This window comes from Rissa tridactyla, chromosome 1 (assembly GCF_028500815.1).
Source record: "Rissa tridactyla isolate bRisTri1 chromosome 1, bRisTri1.patW.cur.20221130, whole genome shotgun sequence".
NCBI classification, from domain to species: Eukaryota; Metazoa; Chordata; class Aves; order Charadriiformes; family Laridae; genus Rissa; species Rissa tridactyla.
Genome location: NC_071466.1, coordinates 2,391,929 through 2,419,814, shown reverse-complemented (window position 1 = coordinate 2,419,814; position 27,886 = coordinate 2,391,929). Strand labels below are relative to the sequence as shown.

Sequence of the window (27,886 nt, the reverse complement as noted above, 5' to 3'; positions counted from 1 at the left end):
AAAAATTGTTGAAACAATATAGTAAAGCTCAGTGCAGGATCTCATAGGAGGGGAAGACTGTTTTATTTTAAAACAAACTGATTTCAAACAGGCTGTCATATCCACACACTCAAAACCATCTAGGCTTATGTCCAGCATTCAGGTAGAAAGACGCGTATCCAGGTGCATCTCCAGGACTCCCTGGGATGATCAGGTACAAGGGTGGGTGGCTGTGGAGTCTTTATCATACACATGTACCTTCTTCTTAGGCCGACAACCTCCTTGCTGCTGGGCTTTTTGTTCCCTTAAGGAGAAGACAGCACTTAGGATCGTCTGTCTCTTCCATCTGACACACCTGTGCACGTCTTCAGGATTTATTCACTTCTCTTTTGTCTCCTTATATGGTTGTCCTAGGCAAAAATCTAGTCTTTATCTCCTGCCATCATCTCTTAATGGCTTGAGTCTTTGCTTTAGTTTGGGTGTAGGCTATCCTGACAAGTTACATGTAGTTGAGTATTGAAGACCTATTGATGAATCTAGGTGCTACCAACACATGCCATTTTTGTATCCCTCCTGCCAGTCCTCCTGGTGTCCATACCCAGGCATTCCCATTCCCTGCCCATTCACAGCAATCTTAACATTTCAGTTGCAGCCCTCTATGTCAGTGGTGCCTGTTGGTCAAAACAGTTCATTACTGAAACTCCCTGTCTTCATTTAGTTGTTCATTAAAGACTGTCTGCCTTGGGTTCAGCTACCAACAGGGACCAGCTGCACCATCTAACAACTGGATGGCAGTTTAATTTTTGGCAAGAGTTTCAGCAACTGATCTGAACCCATCTTGATCTCCTGCCAAAAATCCTAGGGGCACTTAAGGCCAACCAAGGGCTGGAAAAGGCAGATTCTCCCAGTAAATGCTAGAGATTTCAATTTCTGCGCTTTTGCGTAGTGTTGCTACTATGGACTGACAAAGTTGAAGGAAAAGCTAAATATCCATAATTCTCCTTATTCAGGTTGCTCCATAAAAATAGGAGGGAAGGTTTTGTAACGTGCCCGTCGGGTGGTATACTCAACTGTGCTGAGGATACCTATTTACTTAGCAAATGTTACAACAGATGGCAATCATGTTGTTCGGTAGCAGTCTGGTCTGGATCTTAGCAAAGCCCAAGAAGTAAAAATGCTAAATGTCCCTATCCAATCTCCCGCTTTATAATACTTTCCAAAATAATAAGTTGGGAGTTCCCAAACAGTGTGTTTTATTATGTCAGATTATCGATCAGCAGCATGTGAGAAGACAGAAGTAATTCCAGAGGGAGACTAAAGGTTGAAAAGATTTGCAGTAGCCCATCCCTGGCTGTTGGTGCATACAGATTCATTTATCCTCAGGGAACCTTTCATTATGCCTACACGTTCAGAGCATTTCAGAACGGGTAATGGCCTTTCCCTGTAGGGATATTTTGCTTTGAAACATTCTGTACCTCACCATCTGAAAGAAAGACTGAAACTAATAGTAGAAAGTTTAGCTGCCTTCTTTGCATGAGAAAATTAATCATAACTCATTGCAGAAGCACATATCACCGTTTTTCCTATTTATCACTTCCTTTTCTAATTACATTAACTAGAGATTTGAATACAGCTATTATTCCATTTCTCCAGCCATAAATATGCCCAGTAACTTCAGAATAGCAAAGAGCAAGCAAACAACAAAACCCACAGACCCAATATAGAATCAGACAGCATAGTCCTGTAAGTTCCATTATTAATCATTAATATGTAAGAAATTTTTATCCATTTTCTATTTTAAATATACAGATTTACTGTGATCTGTACACGATCTATGTTGGTACCGAAATTCCAATTATATTGGGAATTTTGGCACCTTTAGTAAATCACAGCTTTAAATCTTCATCATACATGATTCTTGCCGTACATAAAATTCCTGCTCTTATCCTGCAATGAGCTCTTACTATATTACTCCTATTGATGTATATTGAAGCCAAAAAGAGGAGTGTGCTTTTGATCTCATTCTCTCCTATTTACATTCCTTTCTTCGAGTCAATTCTAATTGAAGAAAATGTTTCCTGTCGCACAAACTATCCTTTCTTATTCAGATCCCCTGTAAAGAGTCCATCCCTGCAAATGAGTCAGCATTATGATTATTATTACTATTATTATTATTACTGTTATTGTCATTGCTGTTACCAGCCTTTCAGGAAAACTCCAGCTGTTCATGCTTTCTGGTTAAATTTTAAGCTCTCTCAGGCAAGGACTGTCTGTTTTGATGTTATTTACAGCAATGAGCACATTCTTGGGTACTTATCTAAAAAATGGTGTTCTTGTGACATCTAATCAAACGTGAAAGTGGCTAACTAGAAATGCTTATTCTTACCATCAGCTTATTCTCCACCGATGGAAAATCATATACTCTCTTCTGGAAACAATGGCACTTTAGAGTACAAGGCATCCCTGGCCCCCATCTCACCAGGAAGATACTCACCCATTCCAAAGCACATGCTTGTGGAGGACGACTACACCAGGTCAGATGCTTCTCTTTAGCTGTTTTCTTTCATGACAATCGCAAAGGATGTAGGTAAAGCATTCAGTGCACCCCCGGTAGGATACAGCAGACAGTTCTTTCCACCCACGTCCAAGGGAAGATGAATCCAAACTGTTACAGGTATGAAGACAACGAAGGGAAAGATCACGGGAATGAATTCTGACCTGAGGTCCGTGTTGCCTGGGTGCAATCCTGCACTAGTTCCCAAACAGCACGGCTGCACCAGAGCCATGCTGGAGCTGAGCAAAATTTTCTGCTTCTTAACAGCTGTATTAGCTGTGATAATTCCTCGCTAGCACAACCAGGAGATCTAAGGATCAGTGACTCCTCTGGCTCACTGCATGTACGGGCGGAGTGACCGTACTCTGCGTTTGTACCTCTCCCTGACAGTACGCGCTGAAAGGTCCGGCTTGTTTAGCGTAGGAACAGCGAGGCTGAGATAGCCTGTAGTTGCTCTGTGTGCACACACTGAAAGATAAATGTCACAGAGAGTAAACACTGTGGGAAAAGAAAAAAAAATTTATAAACTGCCTGCAAATAAATATAAGAGGGAAACTGGAAAAAGTTTCTTAAACATTGGAGCAATCATAATATGAAACGGCTTTCTGTGAGAGCATGGAGGTTAAAAGGAAACTGTTTATGCAGTGGCACTTGGTACCTCTATAAATGGGGTTCTTTGATGTGATTATCAGGAAAACGTCCCTGGAAATTGCTTCTAATCCTTTTTATTTTAATAATCCCAAAAGGATTGAGACTACTGTGTGGAAGTATGGTAGCAGAATGTTATCTATGTAGTTGATTTCCAGGTAGAAAAGGCACATAGGAAAATGCTGGGGGGGTTCTTTTATGTCTTGTGTTAGATCAACACTGAATGTCACCGATGAGACAGTCTGTATTTATTTTTTGTTTGAAGAGCACTACCATCCACTTAGAAGACAACAGTTGTCACGTTTGTAAAATGAGCCCTCATTATAATGTCTAGTGCCACAGAAAATGAGAAATTAATTTTTTTTCTGTGCTTCACTAGTTATAAATTCATTGTGTTTAGAGCTAGGAGGGGGCTGTTCCAATCATCTAACCTGAGCTACTGTGTATCTCAAGCCAAAGAATCTCATCCGCTTATGTATTCATCAACTTCATAACTTGCTAATTTGCATTTCATGTTTCTTGTTGCATATGATTACAATCTCAAGCTGCTTAACTTGTTGGATCAGACAGATTCAGAGTAACTAAATCATGATACAGTGATTAATCAGGACACAAATGTATGGAAACTACAGCTTACTTCCCTGTCTTGGCTAAAAGAGTTTCTCCTTTGTTTTATTGCGGATGCAAAGTTGACATGGCTTTCCTTCAACTTATGAGCCATTCAGTTAGGATGAATTTTCTCCAAAGGGTTACAAGAAATTACATTTTTTAATTAATAGTTAAAACATTGATTTCATTAAGTTGTGCATCAAGGCTTTACCTGGGCTAGTACTGACCTCATAATTTATAAAATGCCTACGTATGGGAAGAATACCAATATAGTATCTGGGTTACAACGATGCTTTGTCAGTAAGCTTGTAGTGCTGCATTCTCTCCTGTATGGACATGTCAGCACCATTGTTCCTGAGAAAGAGTTGGCGAAGTTTAAAAACAGCAAAAAAATGCACCTTAAAAGTCAATCATAGCTAAGGAGACCAACAAGTCACAGAAAGCGAAAGAAGTAATCCTATGTCCTGGTTTGAGAAAAGCTGCCCTGAGAATTAAAAGACCATTGAAAGAGCTAGAAGATCTGTAAGGTAATGAAGGAGTGTCTTTAGGCAGTCCTGTGTTTCTTCATGTTCCGTGTAGCTGATTTTAACTTCCTAATTACTTCTACCAAAAAAAAAAAAAAGAAAAAAAAATAGTCATAGAGGAGAAGGCAATGACAGTCCTAGCCCATTAGCTCAGCAGGTACCCAGTTGAAAGCATACCCGCTTGAAGAACCGTGCGGGATATATATTGTAATTAGTTAGTATGTCTTTTTGATCTTTTTAGGAAGAAAGATGTATTCCTATCCTGATATTCTTAGGGGTTTTTTAAACAAGTTAATTTTACTGGTTTCGTTTCTGACAGTAAAACCAAGCACTGACACAGTCCGGTTGTTGACGAGGTATTCACACCAATCTCCATTTTGTATTACTGGAGGAAAAAAAACAAATGCCCAGAGGAGTCATGTATATTCTGTGAAATACTGCACTCTGGTGTTCTTCTTCCTATCTGGATTCCCAAATTAGTGTGTTGTCTAATGCAAGTCAGGTATCTGAAATCTTCTGTGATATTGGTGCTATCAAGAGGAGAGGCTGACTTTACAAGCATGACCTTCTGTGGACGGCAACAGAATGAATTCAGATGAATCTGAATGCAACAGAGCAAATCAGATTAAAATCTCGTAGTTCTAAACTTCAACCTATTGAAAAGAAGACGACTATTATGCAGTTAATTATATTAGTGATAATAGCTTATATGCTACACCGATACCCAGGGTACATAAGCACAAAGATGAAATTAATGTAGTCATAAGAAAAATGGGACTTCTTGCTATTGCATTTCGTCACTGGACGTACATCATACGGCAGTATCTGAGAGACACCCAAACAAGTGCCAGGAGACCAGGTTTATCCTCTGACTGCAACGACTAAGAAGCCAAAACCAAACCATTTAACCCTTGAACCATGCTGAGCCTTTTTTTTTTTTTTTTAAATGTCCATGTAGCTAATTATTGCCTATTGGTTCAAGTGAGACTATTGAAAATGCCACAGTTAATTCCCACAGTGATTTTCACAGCTGTAAACTGGGTGGAGTGAATGCACTCTTCCTGTGCAATGCCATAGGATTTACTGATGAGTCTGCTGTTAAAATGAGAACATATTTCGAAAGTCTTTGTTGCTGACCGGCTAAGAAAGACTTAAAATCTTTTGGGAGGTTAATTATCATAGTGATAATTTTAGTGAAACCTATAGATCCCTTGATTGCAGCATTTATAATTAGGTTTCCTCACATAATTTTTTATAATTAAGATGATTGCCAACTACTGCAGTGCTATCCATTAAAAATATTTCTGGTTCTTGCTATAATAGTTTTTTAGGGCTAATTTACATGGTGATCACATAAGGAAATTTATTACCCATGTAGTCATAATGTGGCAACGCTTCTGGTAGATTTTCATTTGTGCCGGCTAAAAATATTTGGAACAGTAACTTCTCCACTATAAGAGGCTTTCCCAGTTTTGTAATTTTTTGTACACAGGATTTGAGAGAGGCTGATGACAACCTTTCTTTTAACTTACTTGCTATAGTGAATCTATTGGCAAAGCTTAAATGGTTGAACAGTCAACTTAATTTGTCCACTTCCTCTTACTTTTCTTTTTCTTTTTTTTTTTCCTCCAGTTCTAATTTTTTTTTAATCTGAATACTTGTATTTATTCTAAAAAAATAAGTATTTCTGTTGACAAAAACTTGTATTTTTTTGGTCTGATATGGAATCTGCATCTGAAAAAAAATTCAATGCAACTTTTACTTAATAAAGCTATGGGGAAAAAATAATTTAATCCGAGCACAAGGGATAGAAATGCAACAAATCATCTTCAGCCACACGTTTTAATGAAGCATGTTGTCATTAAATTACCGAGCTTTTGTACATTGTGTATATTATTAGCCCAAAATATCAGTCAGTGATGGGCATAATTTACTTTTTGTTTTGATGGATTAATTTTAAATTCTCTTGGGATAGAAGCTTTGCCTTTTTTTATAAATATTGTCACCTTTTAAAATTTAAAATACAATTCCAGCTTAGTAGAATGTGGGATCATAAAAGCTATATGCCAAATAACTGTATCAATACACTTGTCATCATTCTGCAACTAAGTCCTTATTTGTTTTAGTTTCTGGTAAGATTAAAGTGTTGTGCAGGCAATAGAGGAGATTCCCTGATTGTGTTGCTGACAATTTCCTAATGCTGCTAGAGGCGAGAAACAGGAATAACTTTCTGGTTGACCTGCTGCTTACGAAAAGGGAAGAACTAGTGGCAAACATGATGATAAATAATAGCTGGGATCAGAGTGACCACAAGTTGGTTGATTCAAAGGAAGTCTGGAAAGATAGTCAGCAAGTTGTGACTGTAGACTTCAGAAGAGCAGACTTCAGCCTTTTTGGAGAATTGCTAAGCAAAATCTCTTGGGATGCTGCCACAGAGACAGCATGCCACAGAGGTTGCCGTGAAAGATGGATGATTTCTAAATAAAACTTATTGAGAACTCAGGAATGAACCATCCTGTTGAGCAGGAAGGAGGGGGATTCAGTGGAAGGCCGCCTTGGCTGAGCAAAGAGCTTTCTGATGGCCTAAAATAGAAGACGTAGACAGGCATTGCTTGACTGCCTAATGACAAAATCAGAGAGCTAAGACTTACAAGAGTCATAAAGAATAACAATAAGTGATTCTGCAGGTGTCCTAGTTTCAAAACTGAAGGTAGAATTTGATGAAGGGAAAAACTGATGAATGAGGAGGGCAGAAGACAATGTAATGAGAGATGATCTAGAAAAGCCTGAAATACTCAACATCATCTTTGCCAGGCATTTAAAGGACCCGAATGTAATTGGAGCAGTCAGCATAGATTTACCAAAAGCAAATAGTGTGCTTATGCAGCCTGGTTGCCTTTCCTGATGAAATGACTAGCTGCATGGGTAAGGGGAGAGCAGTGGCTGCCCTACACCAACCAGTGCTGCGGCGCAGGTGCTGCATTGAGCAGGAATGTCTCTTTGCTGGGTGAAAACACAGCTGACTCCACAAGCATACCTGAGCCATGCCATGACTCCCACAGACGTGTGTCTGGGATCTGCTGCGAGGCACATGGTGATTCCTCTTCTCCACTAGTTGTTTTGGGGAATGGCTGCAAGGTATTTCTCATACCAATTCTGTGGGCAGGAGAAGCTGTAACACGGGGACAACCCTTTATAACTCCTCCAGCCGCCTCTCATCCACACATGAGGAAGCATTGGATAAACACGTACAACTAATCCATAGCTGGAAAGAAGATATGATTTGTAAAGGTTTTGAAACCTTCTGGATAGCCTTTTGGGTATCTCCTGGATTATATGGTGTCACCTGCCTTCTCCCAGCATGGCTATGCTCATTGGCATGCAACGGCAGACTTTGGTAAGGCTTTTGTCACAGTCTCCCACAGCACTCTCGTTTGAAAGCTGAGGAAGAGTGGACTAAAAGAAGAGAGTCGGTTGGGAACTGACTGAACTAGCAGGCTCAAAGGGTAATGATCGTCACTCGACATCTGTCAAGTGGTCAGTGATGAGCACAGTAGTTCAGGATACCTTGGGCGTCAGTGAGTATCTCCATCAATGACCTAGATCATGACACAGAGTGCATCCTCAGCAAATTTGCAGAGGATAATAAATTAAGGGGGAGTGGTTAACATGACAAATGGCAGAGCTATATTCCAGAGGGATCTTGATATACTCGAGGACTCGGCCAGGAGAAACCTCCTAAAGTTCAGTAAGAAGAAGCCTGCACCTCAGGTGGAACAGCTGCACACACTTGTATGGGCCGTGAAACATCTGAATTGCAGCTTCATTGAAAATCACCTGGAGGTTACAGCAGATGCCAGGCTGAACATGGACCCAGGAGTGCACTCTCATTGCCCGTCAGGTAATCAGCACACTTGACTATATTGGGAGAAGCATGGCCAACAGAAAAAGATAAGTTATTTTCTAGAAGACTGTGACCAATTCCCATTCTTTGACTTCAAGAGGGATGTGGAAAAACGTGAGAGGTTCCATCAGCTTCTCAGAGTCCTATATCACATGGAGGTTAGAGGGGTATTGAGGGGAATGGGGCTTATTTAATGTTGTGAAGAAGAGAATAAGGGGCAATCTAAGAGCACCCTATAAGTACTCAGTAGCAAAGATGATGAAACCAAACTCTTCTCAGAAGAGAAGCACCAACGGCCACAAGCATTGGCTTTGGATGTTCTGATTTCAATTTGAGAAAAAAAAAAGACACCAGGTGGGTGGGTGGAGTAGTGCTGGAGCAGGTTGCTTAGAAGTGTTGTGAAACATCCACCCTTTGAGATGGTTAAGCTTTGGCTAGATAAAATCATGACTGATCTGATCTAATGTTGGCAATAATCCCACTTCAAGCATGAGATTGGATGAGATGAACTATAGAGGTGCATTCCAACCAAATTTTCTATGATAGTAGAAAAGAATGATTTTTTGTTTTCGTGATTTTGTGGAACATTTCATTACTAATAGAGCTGAGAGAGAAGTTACAATTTACTTTTTAGCACATGTCTACCTTCCTTTTTCCAGAAATATTGAAATTATAGTCTAAAAATGCTGTAGATGTTCATTCCATCTGTCTTTAATGAACAACATAGGGAAAGAGCCATAAAAATAAAGAACTACCATCTTGAGCTTTTACTTCCTTTTTAACATTAGAAAATGGTAACATCAAAATCCTGTGCTTCAGCTGATAAAAAATTCACTTTAACATTTAATTCTGGCTAGATATTAAAGATTCATGGATGAAAAAGCTGACTGACTTATCTCTTTTGCTGTGAAAAGCATGTTTGATTTCTTTTACATGCATCTTTGCAAAATAACATTTTCTGGATGAGGAGGAGATGCTGGGGATTGGAAGGGAGGAAAAGGAGGACCATTAAGTTGAAGTTTCAGGGGATTTTTTCCCTGTATTGAAAGTAGCATTCCTCAACTGTTTCTTGTTTACTTACATAAACTTCCTAGTTGAATTGAGGATATTTTATGGAAGCACCTTTAAATTTGTATTGATACACAGATTTGACTTTTCAGTATTAAACTATTACAACTAATACTGCGGTTTGTGTATTATAAATCTATCAATAACAGTTTTCTGACAACAGTTTTATGAAGCACAACAATAGGAAAAATAACTGCAGTTTTTAGCAATGAGTCTGGAAAATTGTTCCTTTGGGACCTTTAATGACTTAACTTAGATCATCCATTGACAAAATATTCTGGGTGTTTTAAAAGTGTATATTTGCTGAAAGGAGTTAACTGCATTTCCTGTTACTTTTTGTGAGGGAACAGAACTGAAACTCATGTCTCCCAGGCAAAGATCAAATACTGTAGGTAGAACTTTCAAATGGTGAATTTTACACTATTTTTGACCTGATGTTATTATGTGAGTAATTAGTAAAGGATACATAGAAGTAAGCTGATGCAGTTATATATGACAGGTAGTCGTGAGCTCTCAACAATCATACCACCATACCTAACCCTAACTCAGCATGTCACCTATGCCCTAAAGAGAATAAACTATATATAGTAATATGTGGAGACTGAGAATGCCTTTTGTTTATTCTTCCTATTAAATCACTCATAACTTTGGCAGATCAATTATTCAAATTAATACTTTCAGCTCAGTTTTTGCCTGGGGCTGGATTTGTTTATCTAGGGATAGCAAAGGTTGCATGTTTGTTTTGTTTTTAAATTTAGTGTAAATTATATCTATTGTTTTTAAAGAAATTTTAATTAACCACTATTATTATAAAATTAAATTGCATTTATTTTTAACTATATCAGCTTGGTCATTTAAGGGATGGAGGGAGAATTACATGGCATAGTTCACGTTCTATTCTATTCTATTCTGTTCTGTTAAAAATTGTGGTGATATTATATTTTAAGTACTGTAATATTCCATACATAGCTTCAGGATGCTGAAATATCGGAGCTGATGAAACTGAATACACATCGTATTTCTACTGCATTTGTGAAAAATCTATCTAAATGCCAATAAATAAAAGTCTTTGGAAAAACTGCAATTCACTTATCCTCCAAAATGTATTTAATATTTTTTGCAGTAGAATTCTTTACTATTCCATCCTCACACTGTGGTGTATCAAAGCTTCCCCCAGTTTTGTAATACTGACTAGATTGTTTAAAAAGCCAGCATGATTGAGCAGAACATTATATGGCCAAAGCTAGTTTTTCTCTCTACTTATTTCTTCCAGTCCTTTCTGAAATACAAACATAATCAGGAGTGATTCTGTTCTGTGCTCTGAATGCCCAGTCCTGTCCGATGTTAGCATTGAAGAGACTGGAGGAATAGGGGGAGTGTGTTTGGCAAGGGAATATGGTGAGATTGGGTGTGAAAATAAGGGAGAACTTGTCACTGATTGTGTGAGAATGGAAATCACAAGAAGGGAAGACTGGCATTTATTGTGTAAGAAAACTTGGATTTGGAAGAGGAATTTAGGACAAAGAAGAACATAAGTGAGAAATGGGTGAAGAGGCATGAAGAAGCAGTGGAGAAAAATAGCCTGGAGAAGAGCAGCAATGAGTTTCAGGGCTGCTGAACCAGCAGCTCCCTCAGACAGTGAGACATGGGGTTTGGGATAACAGATAGATGTGCAAGAAGACTGGGCAAGGAACAGCAATAGAGCAGGTAGGAGAAGTTGCTGATAGGATGCTGGCAGGATCAGGCTAGGTCCATCTTTCTCTAGAAAAATGTAGAGGAACCCAGTTTTCTGGGGTTCTGGGGTTTGGATTTGATGGATGGACCACTCGGTCGATAAGGAACTGACTAGATGGCTGCACTCAAAGTGTTGTGGTCAATGGCTCGATGTACAAGTGGAAACCAGTGACAAGTGGTGCTCCTCCGTACTGGGACCAGTGCTGTTTAACATCTTTGTCGGCAACATGGACAGTGGAATTGAGTGTACCATTACAAAGTTTGCCGATGACGACAAGCTGTGTGGCGCGGTTAACACACTGGAGGGAAGGGATGCCATCCAGAGGGACCTGGACAGCCTTAAGAGGTGAGCCCGTGCGAACCTCATGAAGTTCAGCCAGGCCAAGTACAAGGTCCTGAACCTGGGTCAGGGCAATCCCAAGCACAAATACAGGTTGGGCAGAGAATGGCTTGAGAGCAGCCCTGAGGAGAAGGACTTGGGGGTGCTGGTGGATGAAAAACTGGACATGAGCCATCAATGTGTGGCTGCAGCCCAGAAAGCCAACCGCATCCTGGGCTGCATCAAAAGCAGCGTGGCCAGCAGGGCAAGGGAGGGGATTCTGCCCCTCTGCTCTGCTCTGGTGAGACCCCACCTGGAGTACTGCGTCCACCTCTGGAGTCCTCAGCACAAGAAGGACACGGACCTTTTGGAATGAATCCAGAGGAGGCCACGAAGACGCTCAGAGGGCTGGAGCCCCTCTGCTATGAGGACAGGCTGAGAGAGTTGGGGGTGTTCAGTTTGGAGGAGAGAAGGCTCCGGGGACACCTTATAGTGGCCTTCCAGTACCTGCCAGGGGCCTACAGGTGGAGAGGGACTCTTTATGAGGGAGTGTAGTGATAGGACGCGGAGTAACAGTTTTAAACTGAAAGAGGGTAGATTTAGGTTAGATATCAGGAAGAAATTCTTTGCTGTGAGGGTGGTGAGACACTGGCCCAGGTTGCCCAGAGAAGCTGTGGCTGCCCCATCCCTGGAGGGGTTCAAGGCCAGGTTGGACGGGGCTTGGAGCAGCCTGGGCTGGTGGGAGGTGTCCCTGCCCAGGGCAGGAGGTGGCACTGGGTGATCTTTAAGGTCCCTTCCAACCCGAACGATTCTATGATTCTATTACATTTGAAAACTCAATTAAAATGTTTAAATAGTATTGTTAGGAACAAAGCGATCCTTACTCTTGATTACTGTGCTAAAAAAATTGCTGTGATCTTAAGCACTTGTTTTATAGTTACGGAAAACTTTAAGGCTGATGAAAATAACAATTAATAATGGAAAAGCTGAGAAATCTTTGATTATAGAAGGATTTCCAGAAAGAACTAAGGTAATGTACTTCTGGTACTTTCTTCCTGCTCTTCACACCCCTTCTCTGTCTTTCATTTAGTTGAAATAAACATGTCACATGAGTGACTGGGTCTTATTTGAATTGCCAGGACACAACCTATGAAATAAAATCAACTTTCTATTCTAAATAAACCTATGGTACAAAAGGTATGTGGTTGTCTTAGAAGATTATATGAACAAGAAACTAAATGAAGTTAAAAGTCATATATATAAAAATCACTCGTTATTAGAAGTGGAAGAGGTCATTTGTATTAAATTGCCATTGATTTTTTGTTTTAATAATGATATACATTTAAAAACAGGTTTTTTGCACACTTCACTTCCCAGCAACATTATATTCGCCATAGTAATATATTAGTTGTCTTTACTGAACTTGGGTACAATTAAAAATTGCTACTAAAAAAAAGGAAGTTGGAAACTTGTAGCATTGTGAGATTTATTTTCTCTCAGATTGAATTTAGCGTTTCCTGGCTATAGCCCTGCATACTTAATATCCTGTGAGAGCTTAGCTGGTTTCTTTCCATATCATAAAAGGCTTTAAAATCCAAAAAATGAAACTGTTAACATTTAATGCGCTGTGTTGGCAACTGAACCCTACCAAACAGGATTCTGCAATAAAAAAAAAGTTAAAATTAAATTGAGGACCCTGCATGATGATGAGGGGAGAACAGTTTTAATAATGCCATTTTCTTATAACTTCTGTTGTGCAGTAAAGACAGCCTGAAACAGTAACAGAATGATGATCCAAACAAGGGATGATAAGGACTACAAAAAACTAGAAAGATTTGATTTCTTTACACAATCTGTTATGAAATAAATAAATTAAACCAGTGTCAGATCAATCTTCTACCTCCCACTGTTACTGCTAGCTTTTCCACCAATTAGTTATACCTTTCTGTGGAGATTGTGCCTCATTGCAGTTAGGTCTACCCTGATTAACAATTCCAGCTCTCAATTGTTTTTTTGTCTAGAAAAGTAGTTTATGACTATCTGCTGTTCATGCTACCATTTCAAAGCTTACCTTGTGCCACTGAGTGACTCGATTCTCTCTCTTGTGGTTGAATTATCTACTGAGGCATGCTCAAACCCAGCTACGTTACTACTTACATTTTCAGAGAATCAGAGTATCATAGAATAGTTCGGGTTGGATCTCAATCCAGTTCATAAGCCTTTCAAGAAGTGCACTGGTAACTGGAATTAGCTGATACCCTGAATCCTATTGTAAGCAAAGAGTCCAAGCTTTAAAAGGATAAGAAGTTTGAATTCCTTTTCTTAACCTTAAGACCTCCCTCTTCAGCTTAGTTACAGAGCGTATGTTGTTAGTTAGGTCACCGTATCGCTTGTATAATACCAATGAGTAGAGGAGTTTATACATCAGTGCGGTGACTTGTTCCAATTTTCTGTTATCTTACCATCCAGCAAGACTGAATGGAGTGAAAAATACTAAATATTTCAAAATTTTCTGGGCTTCGCAAGATATTCTGTTAGGGCTCTGTCTTTGTGTTTGAAGGACTAATTTGGTCTCAATGTCTAGGTAGATGTTGAATGCTTACCTTCATTTTGCTTTTGGAAGCAGTTTGTAACTGACGATTAACAGAGCAGTCTCTCGTATCTCTCCATCTCTGTGGCGTGATTTGTGTCTCAGCACAAGGTTGGATGGTCACTCACTGATGACTCAGTGTAGTTTGAGCACTCACAATATATCCAAGGGGTAGCGACGCTCACATGTCATCTACCACTCGGAGAAGACAAGGAACTTGAATATAGGAAGCTAACGAGTTGTTTAAGGACTGGCTAGTGTTTTCAGCCATGGGGAAATCTACAGGTTTTATTCATCTTCCTGCACTGGGGTAATATTTCTTCAATTTTCATAGTAGGTATAATTTATATTTGATATTTGTACTTGTTCTTTGATATACTGGCTAAAAGCAAAAGTGATTTCTGAGGGAATCAAAGGCAATATTGGTCTAAAGTGAAATAATAGAAGTGGTTTTTAGTTTGGATTTTTTTTATTGAAAGAAGCAATTGATTTAGCGAATAAATTATTAAATCCAACCCTCTGAAACTAGTGTGAAATATGCTGATAAAACAGAATTGCTATCTTAAACATTTTTAAAGGGATTTTACTAAATGCTTGACAGAATGCTTTCTAACCAAGTGAGTGACAGCTTTGCTGTGTTGATATTTAGTAATCTTAAATTGCCATTTTTTTAACTGTGAAGTTTTCCCTGGGAAAGTCAGGCACAGAGAGTTCTCAAATCATATGTCAGATTGCTAAGAATAATGTTATTAGCATTGAGTGAGACCAATTTTTAAGTAAAGTAGCTACTCCTTTTCCCCCAAAGGACAAACCCAGCAGCGAACAACAAAGGAAAATATGTTCTCTGTATCTGCCAGTGCATCCACGACCGTAATGAATTCTGGTACCTGTGAAAGTCACAGCAAAAACCACACCCATGTAAGGCACAGCGCAGCCAGAAGAACAAAAAGAGGTCATTAACCGCTTGGCCTCTTGGTATATTCAGGCTTCTGAAATAAGATTTTCATCTAGCTAATACCGTATTGCTGTGATTAAAGGCAGTGGCATACCCTGCATCTTCTGGCAGAAGCGAGGATATGACAGCAATTGCATCTTGGCACTCTTTAGAACTGAAACTTCACCAAATTATGAGTCAAGTTTCACTCTGCCGATAGGCCCAGAGGTATCTGTTGGGGCCAAGGCAGTAGCTGGAGAAGGTGCATGACGGGAAATGTACGATGTGGCGCATTTTTTTTTTTTTAAAACTGTTTGCTGGTTGTCTCCTGTGGATTCCTGGCTGGTTGGTACTAAAAGCTTCATCCCCTCCTCCCCTCTGCCCAGCGACTCCCTGGGAGGTTCGTGGTGAGTATTGCCTCTCCCAAGCAGTTGGACTCCAGGCAGCAGGAGAGAAATGCTAGGTGACCTGTCACTGTCACTTTTAGCATCTTATTCTTCATATCTAACTTCGCAGACTGCTGCCTGATATTTGGAGCAGCAGCGCAAGCTCGATGGCAGTAGCCTTGTCAACGAGGTTAACTGTTTGAGATGTGGTCCGCATAGTCAGATTTTGAAGGTTGAATCAGAAAGAGAGCAAAGAACGCTTGAAATGAAACGAATTGCCTGCCAATGAGATGAATTGCTTACACAGTTTGTTACCACCAGTGTTATTATAGGATATGACTCACTTTGACCACAGCTCTACTTGCAAAGCCCCAGCTCATTGGGGCGGGAGTATGTTGTATTAACACATAATATGTACTTCATCTTTATCTTAAATTAATGGGTAAAAAATACCTCTTTTCAGGTAATAAACATCCTGTTTTCTTCTATACAGTGCTCAAAATTCAGATGACAGAAAGCTGTGCAGGAGTAATGTTGTCAGATTGAAAAAAAAAAAAAAAAAGCAGAGTATGTGGGAAAATTCATCACTGAACTTCAGAGATTAGATATTCCCTTTCAGCGCTACACTAAGCCAGTTTTATGTCCGACTTATATTGCGTATGTCTTTATATGCAGTTGCTTGTATGCTGCGATACTGTATTATGAAATTCTAATGTTTCCTTTAACAGCACACTTTGTCAGAAAAGCGCTACTGGAAAGGTCTTGCCATATTTGCTGTGCATGCTTTTAAAATGATTGCTGTGTTTTCTTTATATCCTCAGCCACTAATACGCACCTGATCTTTTACTCTTGTCTCTGTATCACCAGGCCTCCTGAACCTGTTTACAGCACTGTGAACAAACTGTGTGATAAACCACCTTCTCCTAGGCACTATTCCCCTGTCGAGTGTGACAAAAGCTTCCTTCTTACAGCTCCCTATCCCCACTACCACGTAGGCCTGCTCCCTGACTCTGAGATCACCAGGTACTGCATGCGCTTCTTCCTCACCTCCTTCGTTAGAGTGCATGAACATCACTGGATTTAGCTCATACTTTGCATCTTCACCATAGACCTTCTTGTTCTACAGCTTGTGCTTGTTTTTAACCATGCTTTCACATCCGCACCACTGGAAGATAGATGCTACCTCGATATATAATTTGGGTCATCCAAAATCCAGTGATGAACACAGGCAATGTTTTGCTCCATTGGAATGGTGCTCTAAAATAGGTTACACGATATGTGTCACATTTTACAACCGAATTCAGTATTTGTTTCTCTGCGAGTACAAAAAGTAACTCAAACTTCACTGAAAGCTGTAGTAATTTCGTTTGATTCAGTTGTTTTATTTCTGTGTTGTGCATACTTTGTTCACTGAGCATCTTTGGGTTTATATGGCCGCCTCAGCCATCCAGAAGAAACTGAACAAAAAATAATCACCTCCCTCACCAACTGGTGGTTGAGAATACGTCTAAAATTTAGCATTCCCGAGGTTAGCTGTGCTCAGAGAGGACAGTCAGCAAAACCCAAAACGATGAACATTTCTGTAATTGAAGTAATGGAAGACATTTCTATAAAATATTGTCAGCGATTGCCTCAGGAGAAATATTTAATTAAAGAAAATCATACTACCCAAAACTGTATGCTAATATAACTCAGCTGTTCTCCTATAGTCTACTAGGATAGTAGTAAACTACATGCGAACAAGACTTGGGAGATAGAGAAAGAGTTAGGCACAAGTTTTCAAGAAGATGTTGAGTGCTTCCTTTGTCAGGAAAAAAAACTATAATCTTTTCTATTCTGGAGTAGAAGAAAAACAATTGTATTTGGAGCTTTGATCATAGACATTTTCTACAGAAAACACTTTTCAAAGAAAAGAGTAATGTGGAAAGAGAAGAGCAGAAGTGTGTAAGCAGAAAGTAAAATAGTAAATTAACGTAAGATACAATACCAGGAAAGAAACCCCAGGGATTAGAAAAACAGCTGTGAGAGGCTTTGCAGTGCTATGAAATATAAGCTAAATTAAAAAAGCAATAAGACTAATACCAGTGAAGAATGCAGCAGATGTGGCAAGACCATGCAGAAGCTGTCAGTTTATGAGAATGAAAACTGTGTAGCTTCTAGAATTTGTAAAAAGATACTTAATCACTGGACAAAGTGATTAGTCAAGCTGTTAAGGCCAGTGCAAGTTTGGGTGAAAAACGTTGATCAGGGCAATGTTTCTAAAGGTATAAATAACTCCAGAAGGGTGCTGGGCACTAACAGATCTATCCACAATATTTTAATTTCTCTGCAAATATTATCTTAAAGGACATAACTAGCCAAAAAGTAGTAAAATGACTTGAGGTCTTTAGGTGCAGTGTACATATGAGTCATTTATCTGGAAGCATCACCGTGCTTCTGTGTGTTTAGAGCCAGACAACAGAAGAGATCATTATAAAAAGCCTCCTGTTTGATCATGGAACAATAGAATCTTCATGGTTGGAAAGGACCTTTGAGATCAATGGTCCTTTTAGAAAGGAAGGGACAAACTTGAACTAGAAAATTGAGCAAGTGTGTTCCAGGGGATTTTGGGGCTGTGGAGTTGTGTCTTGGGAGCACCGAGGATTAGACTGTGGCTTGGTAACCACAGAGAGATCTAATTAATTGCTAAATGGTCGATCTCTACAGACACAACTGTCAGGACTATGGAGATAGGCTGGGGGGAAAGGGTGAATCTGTTAAGGCTACTTCCTGCAGACCAGATACTCAGATGCCAATAATCAGCGGAGCCCTGGAGATGTCATAGAAAAAGGCCATTTTGCCACCTGAAGGTGTAATTCTCTACGTCCTTTTGCTTTATTGTGTGATTGATTGAATACCCGGTCATCAGATATTTGATGACCTGACATCAGGACTTAAAAAGCTGGGTTTTGTTCTACTGAGCGTGAGTTAACGATTCTCTTTAAGAGCAAGGTTTCCTTTCTCTCTGCGTTCTGCTTTGATGTAAAATTATGCTCTAGTCCCTGTATATTTAATCAGTTTGTTTATTTCAACAGTCCAACAAAAACTGCAAAAAGAACACAAAAGATGAGAAAAGACACAGCTCATGGTTAAATGCTCTGCACTATGCTCTGCTACATGCTGTGGTAGAGGCAACTGATTGCTATAATTTATACCTCCTTCCCACTGTGAAATAACATTCAGATGGAAAAGATGACAGTTTTTGATGTTCTCGAATATTGTCATCTTTTCCACAGGACTCTTTTTAAAAGTTGACTGTGGAGGAAGATATTTGAAATAATATTTCACCAAATGCCTTTGGTGAGGAAAGTGACAGCTTTACAACATATACCATGATCTGATTTCCAAACTGACTCAGTATTCACAGCTGGAGAACAGATTTTAGAAAAATATTAATCCCATTTTAACCCTAATCCAAGTGGCTATTTTTGCAGAAGCGTTCATTGTTCACAGCCCTAAATTTCACAAAGGTGATGCGTCTCAGGGCTTTATAGTGTTGAATATTTGGAAGAACTAATCCATAAAAAGACCTTGTTTTAAATCCGCAGCTGTGATACCACCATCTCTATTGGACGTTGTACTACAAAAGTCTTCCAAATATTAACCAGGTATTTTGAAAGGTCTCCTTTTACTCACCTGAATTCCTCAAAGCCCTGTTCCTCCACTTTATACACTTCCATTGTCTCCAGTCAAATATAAAAAGATATCTCCCCATCTTCCTGCAGGCTTCCTAGAAAGAGTTTTTCATCAGAATTTGTTAGCTTCAGGTTTGGGGAGGAAGGGACAGGGATTATTTCCTTGGTTTGGTAACTGCAGTCGTTGTCGTATCTCCAATATTGAGAATCTGCTGCTGAACTGCCAGAAATTTGGTTTGACAAATAACTCTTCCAGAGGAAGAGGAACGTGATGCCATGTTCTCCCAATTGAAATGCTTATAAGCCAGCCAACGCCTTTCAAATTTCTGCTCCAGATAATTTGTCAGCTACTCCTCAGACGATTGTTGTGTCAAGGCTCATTAACTTAATAGGCAAAGAGAATTCATAGGTCAAAGCCTTATTTGTCTATAATAAATTCAAGTTTATGACCCTTGCTTTTATGGTGGCCAGTCTTAACTCCTGAGAGATTTGGAGGTCTAGAACAATATACTTCCATTTTAGGGTAAAAGTAATTTGGTTTTTGGTTGAATTATCAGTTCATGCGAATTGATACTAACAGGGCTGTGTCAATATGCAACAGCTGAAAATCTGTCCCATTGAAGGCAGGAGTAGAGGGAGAATTTTGGAGCAGTAGGTTTTCCGTTGAGAGCACCACGTGGGAACAGATGCAGAGTATTCATGTGCTGGCCTCTGTCATTATTGACAATTATGTGGACAATTAGAAGATTATTGGCAGCGAAAGGAAATCACAGCTCATAGATGTAACACTTTCTACAAACACGAGACTGTGTTTCTGCATTCCCCGACACAAAATGTTGTACTCTCAGTCTTTGCACTGAAAACTTCATTACATTCACCACTGCAGAAACACACTTAAAAAATGCTTCAGTTTTGCCCAGAACTAGCTTCCCTGTCTTCACCGAAGTCTTTTGGGCACGCTAGTTGCCGGCATAGTTTTTGCCAAAGAGAAGCCCTGATATTGTTGGTTTGAGTGATTACTTCTTTTTCCATAGGTGTTTGCTCATGTGATTGCATCAATATTTTTGAATTCATGTAGGGGAAGAGAACAGTAGAGCAAGTAAAGCAAATACAGTAGAGTTTCAGACTTCGTAGGCAAGGAAGAAAAGCTTGGGATCATGCTTCCTCCCAAGAAAATAAAAATAACTGAAAATTTTGTTCATGTTTAGTCTAGCTTTTGTAAACTTGGAGATCCTCCTTATGGCACTCGGGTGCCTGTATTGAGAGTATTTGGCCTGCTATTTAAATCTAGATTAGCTTCTTGAAGCCAGTCCCAGTTCTGGCTGACGCTGTGATCTGCAGTCTAGGCAAGGCAGTTAATGATTTTGTGCTTTGTTTCCCAGTCTCTGAAAGAGGTTTAACAATGATCTCATAGAGCGTCTTTGAAAACTAATTCTGTCTGAGACAATAGCATCCTATTACTAATGGCAATTTGTGTTATTATTTAATAACATAAAAATGATTTTGAGGTATTTGCTGAATTAGAGAGTGATAAGGTCTCCCCTCAGATTAGATTATGAATTAGATTCATGTCACCAGTTCTTGGGACCACCACTGCTTTCTCACCCGTGGGAATTAGGGAGAGAAGATAATATTGGCACAGAGCAAAGTCTTTCGCAGAAAACAGCACGCCATTTGCATAGGTATTCCAGGGTAATTAAGCATTGTAAAACTAAAGAGCTACACAGAGAAAAGTGTGCAGAAAGGTATGCGGGTACGGGTCAGGAGACTATAATGTCCAGAATCTTAATGACTGATGCGTGAGGCTCCTTCCAAAGCGTGGCTGCATTCCCACAGCCTCCGTGGGAGCGCCCGAGGGTCACTGCGCTCCAGCAGTCTCTGCGGTCACACCAGTGAATGTCTGCAACGCTAAGCACTTCTGCTTGGGGTCCCCTCCCTTAACGGTTGGGATCCCCAGCATCCCTCCACAGGCCACGAAGGCACAGCTGGGGTGGTGCTGGTCGCTTTTGACTGCTCCTAGAAGGAAGTTAAGGTAAATGCTCTTGAAAAAGGTGTGAATGGTAGGTCTCTCCGGTACTCATCCCTATCGTGTCCTTTCTCATTTGTTAATATCTGCGCAGCCGTTTTCTTCACAATAACCTGCTGGGAACAAGCTTATTGTCAAAATGATGCATATAGCTGTACTTGTGTGTGGCTGCCTTCCAGGGAGGCTCTTGTCATCTTTATTGAAATTCACATTGTACAGGAGTACTCATCATCCCCTTTTCAATCCCATGTGTTTAATATAGGAATTATATCTCCCCAAACACATCTAGCCATATTTTGAAATGCCTGGCAACCTGAAAATGGGACCTATCAAACACGCAGTAAAAAGCAATGATATTATGAAATTCAGTCTTCAACTCGCCCCATATAAACACAACCATCTTTCTTGAATTTAAAACGGGCTTTTACTGTTTAGTTGTATCCGTTTGCTTATTTTTCGTGAAAATTGCAAATAATAATTACAAAATTGGAAATTGGTCTGTATGGGGCAGATGGGTTTAAATACTTAAATATTTAAAATCAGAATTAGAGCAGATATGTACTTTTTCCCATTTTAACACCTTGGAATGAAATTCTGGAGTGATCTGCATTTTACACAACCCAACCACAAGCAAGCTTATGTGTGGTGAACTGACACTACTAAATAGCACCGCTTAAAGGCAGTGGAAGGGAATAAGTACACCATTTTTTCTGGGGATTTTTGAACAGCAAAATAGGCGATACTGAGGTTCAACTTATTCAGTGTCAATGGAAAAAAAAATAATCCTATAGTCACAAAGAAAAAACACCTTTAGAAAATAAAAGATACCTGTTTAAAATAACTCTTGATAAAGTAGCTCCCTAAAACCATATGGTGGCACTTTAAAAAGGGAATGCAGTGACTTTTTGTTTTAAGAAGCGACTTTAAGGCACGTCTATACACGAATTTAGGCATTCAGAGGCTCAGAGCGTATAGCAGTCCCTAAGCAATTTAAGAGATTAAACCGGTCATCACAGGGGCTGGCTTGGGTACTGATGTTCATATTGATGGGAATTGAAGCATCTTGTTACTGGTGATTTCAGTGAGAATTAGGTATGTAAATGATATGGCCTTCACTCCCTAAACAACATCTTTAGAAATTCAAGTAGTTCTTGAACTTGGGCACCCAGACCTTTCTAAAAATAAGCTTGGAGACCTTGACGCGCACCCAGGAGCACACAGTGCAGTGGCTGACAAGATGCAGCCCAGGTGCAGGTAGCTACATACCCACTGTGCCTGAGTGGGTTGTGCTGCTTCTGAAAGCAACTCCAGAACTGAAATATTTTATAGTTATATATAATGAGGCAAAACAAAAATAAGCATAAGCTGCGTTGATTAACTGTCTACAACTTGAATGCAACGTCTCAATGCAGATTGTCCCTGCTTGTGAATCAGACTCCGGAGGCCTTTAAGTTATTTAGGATCTTTTGGAAATTATACAAATTAATTGTGGATTTTACTTATCACTTTCAATTAACAAATTAAAAAGTCTTAACTGTAACAGTTTCCTATAATTTCTTTTTAATCCTGACTCAAGTGTTCTCTTCAAGTAAATGATCCAGTCATATAACTGTTACAGTTAAGGAAAGAAAAATGATACTGCCTTTCAGCCTCAGCTTTCATGTTATTTTGCGTGGATGAATCTCTGACCCTAATAAGCAAAAACATTCCTACACTCTTTTATGCTCTTTCCTTTTTTTAATGAGGAGTCTTCTATTTTGGACACTATTAATTAAAATTATTAGGAAGATGCACCTTTTAAAAACTCAGGGAGATGGTTGCAGGAGAGTCGTGACCTGTAACGGCATAAAATCTCTACAGTTCAAGTGTTTAATTATGTAAAGTTACAGAAGGTTGAGATGGGATGCTTCAGGTTAGAGCTGCTGGGCTTTGTTTCCAGTCGTGCTGCTGACTAATTCTCGGTAGTTGAGCAAATCACTTAGTTCTATTTGCTCTGCTTTATCTACCAGTAAAATAATCTTCTTACTCAGTTATATTGAGAGGGATAGCTAATCTCATTAAACAGAATAGAATGATATCTTAAAAAGAGAAAAATTAAGGTGTTTATTCCATCATTTGGGAAATGTTCCATATTTTTGGAATGTATGGTTTGATTTTCAGAGATACCGTGCTTTCTTGTGCTACAGATCCTCTTCTGTTCATATTCTGCATCCATGGAAATTAAGCTGTGTATTCTTAGCTCATAAAATGGACAGAAATATTAACTCAGTTTAGTTAAGTAGCAGCTTTTTCTTTACCATGTCTTTAGAGAAGAAAAAAGTATCATCAGTTCTCAGTAAGAAAACATCCGTAAATTACTAGTATTAAAATTTTCCTGCTGTTATGGTTACAACCAGAGCTATGGAGAGACATCTGGGAACAAAGGCAAGATGTTTCCTTCCTTCCCTGCCTATAAGCAAGCTGTGAAATTCAGTCTCCAAGTAAGCGACAGGAAACGCTCCTGAAGTATGGAATGTCAGTTCCCGTGTCCTTGGGGGATTAATGGTGAAGACTGGAACCAGGAGACTGGAACGGTATCAGGCCACTTTCGACTGGTTCCTGCCTGAGGATTTTGGCCAGGGCAATCAGTCATCCAGTGTGGGATGACTGGACCATGAGCCTCAAAAAGCAAAAGTTTTGCCTGATGCCTGCTTCAGAGGATACCGTTCACCACCTAACGCTGGTGACAGCAGCTACTGGCTAGATGCAAGGCAGGAGTGATGATTCAGATCATCTCGTGAAAATCCAGTCAGTTCATAACTAAGTCCACATAATAACTTTGTGGTTTGAAGTGGCCATTTCTGTGAGACATGTCATTGTTTATTTTCAGTATACATAAGCACCCTCTCAAACTTCTTGTTCTGGTCTCTGAAAATCCCCTTGAAACAGTTCTTCCAAAAGGATGGAGCACTAAAACTCCGGACACAATGTTAAAATGCTTCTGAGCATCGGGAGAAATTTAAACCCACATTTTTAATATTGGTTCCGTATCTGGTTCAAGTGTAAAACTTGACAGAAAGTGTCACGCTGCATAGGAGTGCTACAGTAACAAGCTAATGGAGCCATTCACTAATTCAAATCTTGCCCACGGTGAATAAAGTTAAAGACAATTATTACCTGACAACTGTCTAAAGGCCGATATGAGAAATGGGTTTGGATATTTCAGTTTCATTCCTGTGGACAAGTTTCCACATCATAAAAATCATCACTCCATCTGTCACAGTAATTGCTAGACTCTCGGCTCATCAGAAAAACCGAGAACAGATTTAACCTGGAGAACAAATTACTCTTTTTACCCCAAGAGAGAGTTCTTTGAGCTTAGAAATGAAATATTACTGTGGAGACAGGGTAAATAAAGCTACCCTGTGGCTACCTATGGGTACCTGTTGGGGGAAGAATAATTTCCAGGGTTGTAGCTGCACACAAAAGAGCAAGAAAGCTTACTGCTCAGAGCAAAGAGCTGGGAACTGAGAAATTTGCCTGTGCCACTGACAGCTTGTGTGACCTTGGCAAATTAAGACTTTCCTTCAATTTTGTCCAATTGTGAGATACGTGACACGCATCCACAGGCACCATGAGCAGCCCTCGGAGTTAAAAGGTATTTCCAACAGGTACAGATATGCATGTTTTTCTGCACTGCGTAAAAAAGAGTGATCATTAGTACCAAGTGGAGTGATAGGAGGCATCATGGAAAGCAGGTGGGACCTCTAATTATAGCAGCGTAATTTGTCATGGAAATGCGAGGGAATTATAACAGTAATAATGAACCTTCCCTCAGCCCTGTGCAAGTCTTACACTGCAGTTATCCCACTGGAGTAATGCAGTGCTGACTCAGGCCCCCAGATTATTTTGTATTTAATTATCACTATTTATTATAGTTGACATAAGCTCTGTATGTAGGTGCTTGCAAATATGCCCATTTCTGTTGGTTTTGCGAAGTCAAGTAAAGTCTGACTGTGATCAGGATATGTCTAAAAATATGCTTCTGATTTAGAAATCAGGAGGTAGCACTCTGCTGAGTCTCTGCGAGGCCAATGATCGTGCAAACCCATTTGAGGACACTGTTGTGGAAGGTGTTGCAAAACCGAACGAGCTGTTTAAATTAGATTCACAGCACTTTACTACTTCTGTCCAAAAAAGTATAAAATACTAATTAATGGAACAGTCAGAAACATAAAAATACTGAGATTTATAAAAAACCCTCCTGACGTAGTAGGATCCACCTCCTGTGTCTACTCTAAAATTTCTACATATTTTGTTTTCCCTTTCAGATTTTTTTCCCCACTATCAGAATGAACCTGTACCTTCATGGGTCTATAAGGATAATAATATTTCCCACGGTAAAGAAAAAATTGATTTGAGAAGCCAAAGGCTAAAACAGTTGGATCAGATTCTTCTGCCCTTTCTTTGTTTTTAAAAGGACATACAATCATCATTAGGAAAAATGTAATCAAATAGTTATATATTTCTCATGTTACTGCAGAAAGATTTATTGATCAGTACTTATTACATTTCCTGTTTCAAAAAAAACATTTGTTGCTCTTTGAAAATATTGACTATATAATCGGAACCATCTGTTTGCAGAGACTGCAGTGTGATACAAGTAATGATAACCCTCACAACTTTAAGATGCTTATCCAAATTTGAGTTGGACTGGAAGTCTCAACTTTGAGGGGCGGTGGTATGCTGTTCCCTGATTCAGTCTGGCAACGCAAATACTGCAGAGGGGTTTATGAAAATGGGGAAAATAGCAGAGAGGAAAACAAAAAATTGTGGGAAACTAAACACCCCTTTACCTGCATAGTACATTTATGTGCACGTATAACAGTTAGAGAGGTGTTTTTAAATACCATCTGGGCTTTGAAAAAATACCATCCTTATTTTAGGATAAGCTTTCCTTTTCATGTGGAGAGGACTGCAGATTTTTTTTTTCTTATTGATTCAAATTCATTTTCATGTAAATATTGCTATAAATGTTTGTAATATTTAAGAGACACAGAAGATACCGAATAACATTTTAAAGAATTACTAAGTGATTCACTAGCCTAGTGAGAAAATTGGCTATTATAAAATGGAAGATGAGCTTTCAGATAATCTCATGAGTCAAAGTCCAACTGATTTCCAGTAAAGTACAGATTTGGAAGTACCTAAATTACATTTGAAAGTGAAATGTGAGCTACTAATGAAATACAGGCCAGAGATACACAGGCAAGAATCTCTGCCTATGGAATCTTTTCCATGGTTTGGCATGTGGTTGCTTTGCAAACCATGACACTTTTGCTCTGTATCCCAGTTTGGATATTGAATTTTCCATCTCTTCACCTTGCAGACAGGAAGTAGTCTGACTATACACTTGCTAGAGCTCTTTACCAGCCCCCTTTTAATTCCTCATTAAAGCAATTTCACTCCAGTTGACTCGTCTCCATATTTTCTCACTTCCCTATTTGGTGTGAGAAATAGTAGCTCAGTCCTTCACGAAGAATATTTTAAAGCCATTAGTGCATTTCTTGGGTGGTTGAAGGTGCTATGTGTTTGGCCAACAAAATTATCTGGTGATTACTTAACAGTGGTTTGTTTGGTTGCCTTTTTTTCCTTGTAGACTTAACTTCTAATGGTGTAACCTGCAGTGAGATTTAAATATGACTCCAAATCTTTAAAATTTCTCTTCTAGATCCCAGTTCAGTTCAGAATACGCATTAGGAGTGGGAAAGATAATTTATGTTATCCTGGTGGACTAGAGTTGTGCCTATTTGCAATGAGTTTCTCTTCCAACTCCATAGTTTCTTTGGTGAATTTGTATAAGCATTCTAATCTTTTCATGTTATTTCAATGCTTTAAATGTGTGTATATGTGCAGGAAATAACGCAAGCCTTACAATACAGCAAGACAGAAAGTTCAGACATCTTCTGGTGTGCAGCGCTCGGGTTGTAGAGCTCACCTATTGCTATACAGGCTCAATACTTGCACCCAAAATTTTCCCAAAATATGGTTTAAAAAAACACAACCCAAGAAATGAAAGCTATTCTGAATTTACTGATTATCAATATCCCCAGAAGAGAGGGTGCCTCTCCTACTACTGCCTATGAAGGACCTTGGGACCTGAACCACAATATTTGGGAGTTTGAAAATACTGAAACTTCATCTTGTAACTGAAAAAGTAAAGGGAGAAGATTTAGAGTTAAAATGTTGACAAAGTAATACAGTTACTGTGCTTCTCTGTAGTTTCTTAAGCATCAGAGCATTTATACTGTATTAATTTGAGAAGTAGTACCTGGGGGAGGGGGGTGAGGATACAGGAAAGGGAGGGCAGAAAGAGGGATGCTTATTTATTACTCACAAATACAGGGGAAATGCAAAATCCTGAACTTGAATTTTTGATAGGAAACATTGAAAAGAACAAGAAAAAAATGCTCTTGATAAAGCATATGTATGTATGCAGCGATATTCCATGCCAATTTGCAATAGCAGGACAAATGGATATAGGAGTTCATCTTAAGCCATAGTCATTATAAGCTGCTATATCGATATGAAGCCACTGGGAAAGGTTTCTTTGTTTTGTTAAGAAAGAAAGGAAAAAAACCCCAAATAAAGTATGCATAAAGGGTTACAAGTTCTGAATTTTGTTAAAGTCTAGTTATGCAACTGACCTTTTTGGGTTGAGCCTAAATTTAGCTATGTTGTCATTCTAATTTTGCGTGTAGAATTTGTTAATGTTTTGGGATCTTAAACAATTTATTCTTTAAAAGGTTTTTATTTCATTTTTAAAGAACAGCCCTAGAAGCAGCTAGCTTATCTGATTTTTTTAAAATAATGCTTATAGTGCATAAAACCACTACTGTTACTGCATGAAAGCAAGGTCAATGGAAGTGACAAAGATATTAAACCCCATTTTTTTAGC

General features: G+C 39.2%; 1 protein-coding gene across 22 annotated transcripts in view; it reads left to right on the top strand.

The window, feature by feature from the left end:
* Positions 1–27,886, top strand: part of DLG2 (discs large MAGUK scaffold protein 2) — a 1,057,033-nt gene that overhangs the window by 763,183 nt on the left and 265,964 nt on the right. For 17 of the 22 annotated variants that reach the window (XM_054188265.1, XM_054188269.1, XM_054188274.1 and 14 more), the window contains 2 exons: positions 2,372–2,513; positions 16,117–16,272. In XM_054188265.1, the coding sequence (XP_054044240.1) occupies positions 2,372–2,513; positions 16,117–16,272 (298 nt within the window). The remainder of the gene's footprint in view (positions 1–2,371; positions 2,514–16,116; positions 16,273–27,886) is intronic. The other 5 variants (XM_054188277.1, XM_054188276.1, XM_054188275.1 and 2 more) reach the window with 1 other exon arrangement.